This window comes from Nymphaea colorata, chromosome 6, assembly GCF_008831285.2.
Source record: "Nymphaea colorata isolate Beijing-Zhang1983 chromosome 6, ASM883128v2, whole genome shotgun sequence".
NCBI lineage: Eukaryota > Viridiplantae > Streptophyta > Magnoliopsida > Nymphaeales > Nymphaeaceae > Nymphaea > Nymphaea colorata.
Window position 1 is genome coordinate 551,213 of NC_045143.1, and position 10,169 is coordinate 561,381.

At 45.9% G+C, this 10,169-nt stretch overlaps 2 protein-coding genes across 2 annotated transcripts; both read right to left on the reverse strand.

Moving 5' to 3' along the window:
• Positions 1-1,095: 1,095 nt before the first annotated feature.
• Positions 1,096-3,376, reverse strand: LOC116255410 (glucan endo-1,3-beta-glucosidase). The gene is made up of 3 exons (XM_031631211.2): positions 2,242-3,376; positions 1,664-1,943; positions 1,096-1,440 (listed from the first exon to the last, which is right to left on the reverse strand). Exons 1-3 carry the CDS (start codon positions 3,295-3,297, stop codon positions 1,412-1,414), a joined length of 1,365 nt encoding a protein of 454 aa, XP_031487071.1. The 5' UTR covers positions 3,298-3,376; the 3' UTR covers positions 1,096-1,411.
• Positions 3,377-4,574: 1,198 nt separating this feature from the next.
• LOC116255409 (heat shock cognate 70 kDa protein 2) lies at positions 4,575-7,554 on the reverse strand. The gene is made up of 2 exons (XM_031631210.2): positions 7,229-7,554; positions 4,575-6,516 (listed from the first exon to the last, which is right to left on the reverse strand). Exons 1-2 carry the CDS (start codon positions 7,440-7,442, stop codon positions 4,781-4,783), a joined length of 1,950 nt encoding a protein of 649 aa, XP_031487070.1. The 5' UTR covers positions 7,443-7,554; the 3' UTR covers positions 4,575-4,780.
• Positions 7,555-10,169: the final 2,615 nt, after the last annotated feature.

Below are 10,169 nucleotides of genomic sequence, written 5' to 3' on the forward strand. Positions count from 1 at the left end.
CTAATGCTCTCTCTAACAAGGCCAAATGAAAATCGAGATTAGTTTTTAAGAATTAAATCAAAGTCCAATTTGATGAAGAATTGCTTAGTCATTGATGCGCCTTTGTCTCTAATAAACTAAAAATTAAAGGACCATACGCCAAGGAGTACTGACCGTGCCAAGAAAATTTGTCGACCACAGAAGGCATAATGATTTCATGTCTTTAACAAAAGCGCCTTGTAGCTAGACAACCTTTAGCAGGAAGATGTAAGGCGAGAACAGCTCTGTCTCAGGAAGCTTCTTTGATTTATTGCACTTGTAGCGAAGGAAGGGCAGTTGCCTTGATTCTTGCTGTTTAAAACTAAAATGAAGAAATGTTTGCTTGAGAAAAGTCCGCTCCCGTGCAGGCCGGTTTCTTTGGATATGTACGTTGGCACAAGTGGGGCTAATAGGCAGTCCGTCTCTGTTTTGAATAATATTGAGGTGTCAATTTTTTTTTGTGCCGCAAAAAGGAGACTACCAACACACCAATTGAAACTTGATAAGAGTGACACATCAAAGCACCGAAAGCAGTCCCTGTACTCAGGAGCGGGGCCAAGATTTTTTTCGGAGGCAGGCCAAACAGTTCAACCTTTGGATCCAGGTGATGCCAAATTAATACATAACGCAACTAAAAATTTTCAGCAATTTTTTTTTTTCAATTCATTGGGGCCGGGCCATGGCCTAGGCAGGCCCCCCTCTCACTCTGTCCCTCCTGTACCCTAAGGAGAGTTAGGTAAGAGTTAAGATTAATATGATTCGTTTGTGATCATGTATTTTTAATGTACTAAATCTATTAATCTATTTGAGCATCTTCCACGTGGACATCCAAGAAACTGGTGCTACATAATTTTTATTGTATTTCATGTAACAGACCAGGAGCATTATATTCAAAGCACCAAAAAATCGTCAAATCAACTAAGTCATGCTTTTGTTACTAAATACTAACTAATGAGATCTCGTAAGGATCTAAAAATCAGTGATTTGAATTTTTTTGACTTACAAAACCAAGCGTGCTCATTGGAACTCATTGTTTGGGGATAGGTTCTTGATCATGAAAATTACTTCCACAACGATGATGGAAAGCTTTACTAACTTCAGTTAAACAACTCAAGAAACATCTGGCTTTTGATGCATTTATCCTAACAAGATCTTCCCTGGAAGAAAGGTGACTACTGTCCACGATTATAAATAAGTGCCTCAGTAGTCCAGCCATAAAAATGCTGCAAACAATAAAATACAGTAACAGATTACAAAAGCTTTTATCCTAATAAATAAACTTTTAGGGGAAGAAACGCAACACATCCACTTGTTAATCCCCTTCAAACAACCTCCACATGTTCTTCATCTTCCTCTCCACTCTCCATCACGCTACTGAAGTCTGCAACCTTTTCTAAGCTGCGTAGACACAACTGCCATAACCTGTTTCAAAAAAAAAAAAAAAGAAGCAGAGGAAAATCAAGATTCGAAGAAAAAAGAGAGATCTGACGTCCACTTGAACGATCGGTTCCTCCATGGAATATAATCCCAGCTGGGTTAGCCAACTAGAAAGTGAAAAAAGGTTCAGAGTTACAAGTTTCAATAGCTTATGGTCTGAGTCAAGCTGAGAAACGGCAGCAAGCGCTGTAAATAAACGGGCACTTACTGGGGTCGGCGTTGGTGATGAGCCCGGTATGGGCAAAGTCACAGTTGTAGTCATGGCGGCCCGATCGCTGGAAGTAGGCGTTCATGGCATAAGTCGCATGGGACCGGACGGACACCGGCTGGAAACAGGCACCCCCTGGTTGGATGGGGGTGCAATCCACGCCTGAGCTGCAGACGTAATTGATGTTGGCCTGAAGAGAATTCTCATCTGCATTCTGCACGGGCACACACCACTTCTTCCCTGTGGCAGGCGCCGGCAGCGCAGGTGTCCGATCTCCAGCCTGCAATAACAAATACAAAATGTCCAAGTGTAAAGTAACAAGAAGAAACAAAGATGGCACCACTTTTTTTATAATAATGGTTGATGCTCTTGAAAAATCTGTCAAGACACATTCTGATCGATCATGTTCTACAAAGCAAGGAGAACTGCATTTTTCTCATTCCGATGGCTTTTCGCTCTGTGAGAATAAACTTTTTTCTCAAAAGGAGCAAAACAGAGTTTTCCTTAGTATTCAAATAGTAAGAAAGAAAAAGTAAACGGAAAGGGTTTCGGGATTTGAAGGGGAGTCTTTTGCCAACCTGGCCAACCATGATTCCGGCGTCGTAAACAGGGGTGAAGTCCGGCCGGAAGAGGCCGAAGTTGCGCTCGGCGGTGGGTCCAGGCTTCAGGTTCTCGTTGAAGAGCGCGAATAAGAAAGTCTCGAACCGCCGGCCGGGCATCAACGGCGTGCCGACGCCGGAGGTCACGTGGTGAATGAGGTTTCGGTTGTATGTTTGCGCTGCTCTGACGCTCACCCCAGCCTGACCCGGCTCCGCCTGCGTCGGCCACCCCGTCTCCCCCACCACTATCTCCACGTCCCCGTACCCCAACCTCTTCATCGCCGAGTAGACCGCGTCCAGCTGCCCGTCGAACATGTTCCTGTAGACGTGCCCTGTGAACGCATCCCTGATTCCGGCATTCCGCCTGAACAGCGCGTAGTTCAGCGTCGTCGGGTTGTAGCCGAAGTATGGGTAGGGATTCACCGTGAACGGCGAACGGGTGGAGCGGAGGAACTCGAGCATCGGGGCGAAGACGGCCCTGTCGTAGCCCCGTCGGAACCGGCCGGCGGAGGGAGGCTCCGACACGGAGAGGATGCCCAGGGAGTGGGGGCTCGAGACCTGGATCTGACCGAGCCGGACTGATGAGAGCGCGGCGTGGAGGGAGCGCATGGCGGGAACGAGGTTGGCGATTAGGACCTTGTCGTTGCTGGCCAGGATCTCGTTGCCGACGGAGATGCGGTTGATGTTGGTGGCGGGAACGAAGGGTGAGACGTGTTCGGCGACCCACTGGGCGGCGTAGCTGGGGTTAGTGAGGGGGATGATCTGATCGTTGGCGACGGAGATGGTGACCGCGATGCCGGTGCCGGCGAATGCGCGGATGATGGCGGGGTCGGAACCGAAGAGCTTCACGCGGTCGATGGTGGTGCGCGTCCGGAGGAATTGGGCTACCTGGGCAGGAGGCGGAAGGTTGTCCCCGAGGGTGCCATAGTTCACCCCGATGTGAGCTGCTGCAGAGGTGGCGGTGGCGATTAGGAAGAGGAGGAGGAAGCGCACCGCTCCGGTGGCCGTTGGTGCTGGTGGCGATTCTCGGGCCATGGCGGGTGGCGGCAGAAAGGTGGTGGCGGAGAGAAACGTCTACTTCGCGATCCCGTTACGTGGTGGAGCGTTCCTTTTATGGCCTCATGCAAAGAGAGAGAGGGATTTTGATGGAGCGGATTAATTGTAGGGTGGAGTTTGAAAATTCTTCATTGAACGTGGGGGAGCCGATCAGCTGACTCCGCAAACACGTTTTCTTCGGTGCTTTGACTTAAATAGCAAGGGACCCACAGTGGCATTCCAACTGGATCGGGTTCTAACGACGGCTTCATCTATGAATGTTCTACATTTCGATGCTTAAATTATTTTTTTTTTTATCTCTTTAGCTGTTCTCAATGTGCCTTTTTAATAGTTTCACTCACTCAAGTTGCGTTTGATTGCTCAAGAGAATCTCAAATCTCTTATGTACAGATGGATTTCAGATCCACACTTTAATATAAAAGATTATGGATTTGAAATAGAAGGGGAAAAGTCACAGTGGCTACTTAAGACATGGAAACTTACCCAAAAATTATAATCAGATCTCAACTCTGGATTCAGATCTGTGGGTTGCATGTCACTTTTGTTAGTACAGAGTAGGATCAGCACTTGAAACTGAGTCTAGCTTGCATCTGGGTCAAAATAGAACCCCTAAGGCGTTTTCAAGCCTTCTGTTTTTCCGATCCAATCGTATGACATATGCTTCTGTTGGAGGAGCCATTTCTCCTCATACATGGGGCTGGATGCGCCGTTTCAAACAGGCGCATCTCCAAGAGAGTTGCTACGATCATGCAGCGCACGCATCTCCCTCAGAAAAGAGCAAACAGTAAATTCGAACGCATCTATATCACACCAAGAAAAGAACACGCACCGATCGACCAGTGACACGCCTTTTAGCTCCTTCTCACTCGTATTATGACCCCGATGAAGAAAAAACACAGCTCTTGCGTCGCTGCTTCCAGACAATTTCCACACGTCGACCAAACCTTCAGGCCCCAGACTCCAGTGGCTCCCCCATACCGTGAAAGTGAAGCGTCGCCGGAAAGCCACACACCACATTTATCTCAACGAAATCCACCCCGTATGGCCCAATCAAATACAAAAAAGAAAATCACAGCACCCCTCTGCCCCCCAAAAAAAGCAAACAAATTAGAGATGCACATCTTCCAACTTCGCACCAGGGCAAGCAGAATCATCACCAACCCACACAAACGAACTCTTCAAAAAGGGAAGGCACGATTAGCCTTAAAAACACATTCGGAAGATCCTCCACCAACAAATTAGTATAACAATACCAATGGCAACAAAATCGGCATTCTTCATTTTTGTAAATAGAGTAATTGAAACCTATGGAAAATAAAGATGACGACATAATAACCAGAAAAAAAAATTAACAATGGCAAAGTGTTCATAGAATCTTCCCCTGGACAAAATAAACCAAAACCAGGAGACACACGAACAGAATTACATCAAAGACGGCCACCGCCTAAAGTTGAACAGCCGTTTAGTCGACCTCCTCAATCTTGGGGCCAGCACCAGCACCACCACCAACCGATGGGCCATCCTCGTCCATGCCACCGCCCATGTCTGCACCAGTACCCTGATACATCTTGGCGATGATCGGGTTGCAGATGCTCTCCAGCTCCTTCATCTTGTCCTCAAACTCGTCCGCCTCAGCGAGCTGATTGCCGTCCAACCATTGAATGGCCCCTTCGATGGCATCCTCGATTTTCTTCTTGTCGGCAGCGGAGAGCTTGGCGCTGATCTTCTCGTCCTTGACGGTGTTTCTCATGTTGTATGCGTAATTCTCCAGAGCATTCTTCGACTCAACCTTCTTCTTGTGCTCCTCGTCCTCCGACTTGTACTTCTCGGCTTCCTGGACCATCTTTTCAATCTCCTCCTTGCTCAACCTGCCCTTGTCATTAGTAATGGTGATCTTGTTCTTCTGCCCGGTGGTCTTGTCCTCGGCAGAAACATTCAGGATACCGTTCGCGTCAATGTCAAAGCACACATAGATCTGGGGGACACCACGAGGAGCAGGAGGGATGCCAGAGAGCTCGAACTTGCCGAGAAGGTTGTTATCACGGGTTCTCGTTCTTTCACCTTCATAAACCTGGATCAACACGCCAGGCTGGTTGTCTGAGTAGGTAGAGAAGACTTGTTCTTTCTTGGTCGGGATGGTGGTGTTCCTTGGAATCAAGACGGTCATGACACCTCCAGCGGTCTCCAGACCAAGGGACAGAGGAGTGACATCCAGAAGAAGCAAGTCCTGCACCTTCTCGTTGCCCTCCCCGCTCAAGATGGCAGCCTGAACAGCTGCACCGTAGGCGACAGCCTCATCAGGGTTGATGCTCTTGCACAATTCCTTGCCATTGAAGAAGTCCTGCAACAACTGCTGCACCTTCGGGATCCTAGTGGATCCACCAACGAGCACAACGTCATGGATAGAGCTCTTATCCATCTTCGCATCCCTCAAGCACTTCTCCACAGGCTCCATGCACTTCCTGAAGAGGTCCATGTTCAGCTCCTCGAACCTGGCACGCGTGATGGTGGAGTAGAAGTCAATGCCTTCGAAGAGTGAATCGATCTCAATCGTGGTCTGAGCAGTGGACGAGAGGGTGCGCTTTGCCCTCTCACATGATGTTCTCAAACGCCTGAGTGCCCTAGGATTTCCTGTGATGTCTTTCTTGTGCTTCCTCTTGAACTCCTGAACGAAGTGGTTCACCATCCTGTTGTCGAAATCCTCACCACCAAGGTGGGTGTCTCCCGCCGTGGCCTTCACCTCAAAGATGCCCTCCTCAATGGTCAGAAGAGAGACATCGAAGGTGCCACCACCAAGATCAAAGATGAGCACGTTCTTCTCACCAACGCTTGTGGCCTTTTTGTCCAGACCGTATGCGATGGCAGCGGCGGTAGGCTCGTTGATGATACGCATCACGTTAAGACCGGCAATGACACCAGCATCTTTGGTGGCCTGGCGCTGGGAGTCATTGAAGTAGGCAGGGACAGTAACGACGGCGTTCTTCACGGCAGAGCCCAGGTAAGCCTCGGCAATCTCGCGCATCTTCATGAGAACCATGGACGAAATCTCCTCAGCGGAAAACTGCTTCTCTTCGCCCTTGTATTGAACGTTGATCATTGGCTTGTCTCCGGGACCGGCAACAACCTTGAATGGCCAGAGCTTGATGTCGCTCTGCACAGACGTATCGCTGAACCGCCTCCCAATCAAACGTTTGGCATCTGCGCGTGAAAACGTGTCAATAAGGCAGCCACGATCGAGGGGCAAAATATTGGGAACTAAATAACAGAACCGAATCCAAAACGCTCGAGCCTAGAGAGGCCCAACTAAGCTATATGCACTTTTTGGATTGAACAAAAAGAAAACCACTATTGGTGGACTCAAAATCTTGATCTAACCAAAACTTAAGAAATTTGAAAATTGTTATCACGACTATCATTAGAAAAAACTCTGCCCAACAAGGTTGACTCAAATGTTCAAAGTGCAGCCAGAGGATGTCGATCACAGACGAAAACCTACGCATAAAGAAAAAAGCCATCCACTAGAAGGGAGAAGCTTTTGAAATAACAGAAAATCCATACTTCAAGACAATTGTACGACCGACTCTGCCTACGGACAAGATATCAACAATCCAACGAAAACAAAAGAACAGAATCGGCTGAGAAAGCAACAGAAGCGACATGATGCAGCAAGAAAAGTCAACCATATAAGGGACACGCGCATCAGATCTAGGCAGACACAAGGAAGTGCAATAAAGACAGAATTCTAAATCCACATCTCAACACCCAAAATCCCACAAAATGAAACAGGTAAGCTGATAAGCAAACGCGGATCTACTAAAGAAACCGAAGAACATCTCAACCTTTCGCGAGGACACCTGAGACCCCTGGATCCAGTCATCACAAGGCAGGATCAGAAAAATGAGAAACTCACCGAAGACAGTGTTGATGGGGTTCATGGCGACCTGGTTCTTGGCGGCATCGCCGATGAGACGCTCGCTGTCCGTGAAGGCGACATAGGACGGGGTCGTTCTGTTACCCTGATCGTTGGCGATGATTTCAACACGGTCGTGCTGCCATACTCCAACGCAAGAGTAGGTGGTGCCGAGATCGATACCGATCGCCGGACCCTCTCCCTTTCCGGCCATTACGACGTCGGAGAGACTGTACGGAAAATCGAAAAAAGAAAGGGAAGGAAAAAAGATGGAGAGTGAAAGAAAGAAATGGGAGAAAAGAGATCCGTTGAGACTGAGGGGAAAGAGGAGGCACACGAAACCCTAATATGGTCGCTTGCCACCTTCCAGAATGTTCGGCCCGAAGATTTCTAGCCGTCAGATAGTTAGGGAGATGAACGGTAGGCCGTGGGGCTTGTTTCCAGAAGCGTCCAGTAGCTTCGCTTTGACGGCGAATTAGGCATCCCCATCTTCAAAAGGAGTCAAGATCTTTACATTTATTTCGAGACATACCATCCCTACGGCTTCCCAGAAACTCCGCTCTGTGTGGAAATAATCGGGAAACTCTATGGCTAAAAAAGTAGTTTCCTTTCTTTCTTTTTTTCTAAATCGCACGACAGTTATTTCGGGATCATGCCTTACTGACCCTTCTCCTCTGCCGTTGACTGAGATCTTGATGTTTCTCCAAATTGATCAAGGAGCTCTGCCACTCTTTGTTGACAAAAATGAGAAAAAGAGAATCGCTGCTTTCTTTTCTAAGTCGCACCACCATAAGATTTTGGAGATTTTTCTTTAAATGACTTGTTCTTAAATGAGATCTACCACTAAACATGATCTGGAAGGGCATTCTGTTTGGAGAATTTCAATTTGGCTCAGATCCGCCTGAAGAAGCCTAGTGCAGGTACTCTGTTTTGGGGAATTGTCGAGGAAACCTAGTAGGGAAACTGCATGAGAACGATTGTCTACTTAAGTGAAGCCCACGTCGGCAAATGGTGATTCATTGGTAGATTTCAGTATAAACCATCATTCATCATTCAGATGAATCGAAGGAACCCACTACCAGGATAAAGGCCCCTCCTCATTTCCAGCATCATCATCATGCATGTTACTGTTTGCAGTCCAGATGAATAACACCTACAAGAATCAGAATCAAATTGAGGACGAGCGGACAGCATGATTCACAGCATGCCACTTAAGGAGGATGAGTTGACAGGACAGCATGCCACTCAGGCTGACCAGCAATCATTCGCTGAGATATGACAACGCAGTGTTAGTATGAATTGTAAAACACCCGAGTTTGGAAGTCTAGATGAACAAGTTGTTAAAAGGAATTCAGAAAACGAAACTGAAGCAGTAGAACTGGAATTATTCTGAACAAGAGGCATCCATGAGAGGAATGCCAAGCAACGTCGAAGCGAGTGTATGTGGGATTGATGAATGTATCATCCCAGCGAAATGATCTCATACAGAGAGTTATTCATAGACTAGATGATTTAACCGCAGGTCATCCAGTGCAGCAAATTCTTTCAAGTTTGAAGTTGTCCAGCTGATGTTATTACCAACATATTTACTGAATAGTGATGAAAGAAACAAGGAGGAAGACTCGGAAGAAGATAGTTTGAGGAGTGTTTCTTGTATGGGTCCCGAATCAGGAATTAGAAAACAATCGATGAAATAAAATTCAATGGATATTTTAACTTCTTCCTCTGGTGGAGATTTTCAGTTTGTGGTTGCACGGGAGGATGGAAGACTGGTTGTTCGATCTCTTGCAGAATTGTTTACCGAACTTTTATGTGCCATCAAGTTACTATCTTCATGAAGTAGTAAATAGGTAACAGAAGCATCTACACCGCTCTCTCATATTTACATCTCTAAATTCATAAGCATGAGAATTGCCTTTGAATCACAGTAAAAGAATCGATCAAATTTTACACAAATAGTACTCACAGATGCTTCCTTGAGGTATTGGAGTTAGATTTATGATAGAAACCTCAAACTGCATTCTTCTTCTTCCCAACCCCTTACTTTTAAAACTAATGCATCAACTCCAATCTTTATAACCTTCATAACTAACATTTAACATGTTAGACAAATAGTCCACCTTCCAAAAGAAAATTTTATTACTAATTTGAAAACCAATTGAACAGAAATTTTGTGCAACTTATGAACAAAGTTGCAAAGATAAACGCTTACAAGTAATTAACTGGAATGTCGTTAAAGCAGAAAGTCATCGTGAGCAGCACCATGATCCAAGAGGAGAAGACTTGAAAAAGAAAGCAAGAACCATGATGCTAATGCAGCAATGCAAACGCAGACACAGAGTTGACCTATATGACACCCTTGAGTCGACACCCTCCAATACTATCCAATCGTGAATGACATCTGACAGCATTAAATCAAGTTAATTGCCAAATTAAGTTCAGAAAGGCAACACAGATAAGAAGAAAATGGGATACTGTTGAAAATGACAAGGCAAAGGTACATGTGCAAAAGGAAAAGCACATAACACATGTACATGCACCCTCACAAAGCAACTTTTGCAAACAACATGGAATGAAATGCAACCTACTTCTAGTTCTATAAAATTTAAAAATCAAGGATACAAAGAGGCTTGTTTTCATTATTAGGCCGTTAGTATGCAAAATTTGGAAACTGACGACAATAGGAAAAGGCGCACAAAAGCCCATTGTCACCAATTGCTTCACTGGCTCAGGCTCCCACACTCGGATGGACATAAACACTTAAAGATATTAATACATGATTGGTACTTTGGCATTACAGAATCAAAACTTAACCTAGTCTGATTGCAGAAAGGAAGTTTTTCTAGTTACATAAAGAAATAAAAGTATCACCATCTTCTAAATAGGGGTAAATTTTCTAAACTCACTTTAGAAAAATTGGTTCACCATCTCACCCGTGCCA

Excerpts from the sequence above, each read along its gene's own strand:
- LOC116255410 (XM_031631211.2), bottom strand. The coding sequence starts at position 3,297 with ATGGCCCGAGAATCGCCACCAGCACCAACGGCCACCGGAGCGGTGCGC. Across the intron at positions 1,944-2,241 it reads CCGGAATCATGGTTGGCCAG|GCTGGAGATCGGACACCTGC; the intron begins GTTGGCAAAAGA and ends TTGTTATTGCAG. Across the intron at positions 1,441-1,663 it reads CATCACCAACGCCGACCCCA|GTTATGGCAGTTGTGTCTAC; the intron begins GTAAGTGCCCGT and ends TTTTTGAAACAG.
- LOC116255409 (XM_031631210.2), bottom strand. The coding sequence starts at position 7,442 with ATGGCCGGAAAGGGAGAGGGTCCGGCGATCGGTATCGATCTCGGCACC. Across the intron at positions 6,517-7,228 it reads CCCCATCAACACTGTCTTCG|ATGCCAAACGTTTGATTGGG; the intron begins GTGAGTTTCTCA and ends TTTCACGCGCAG.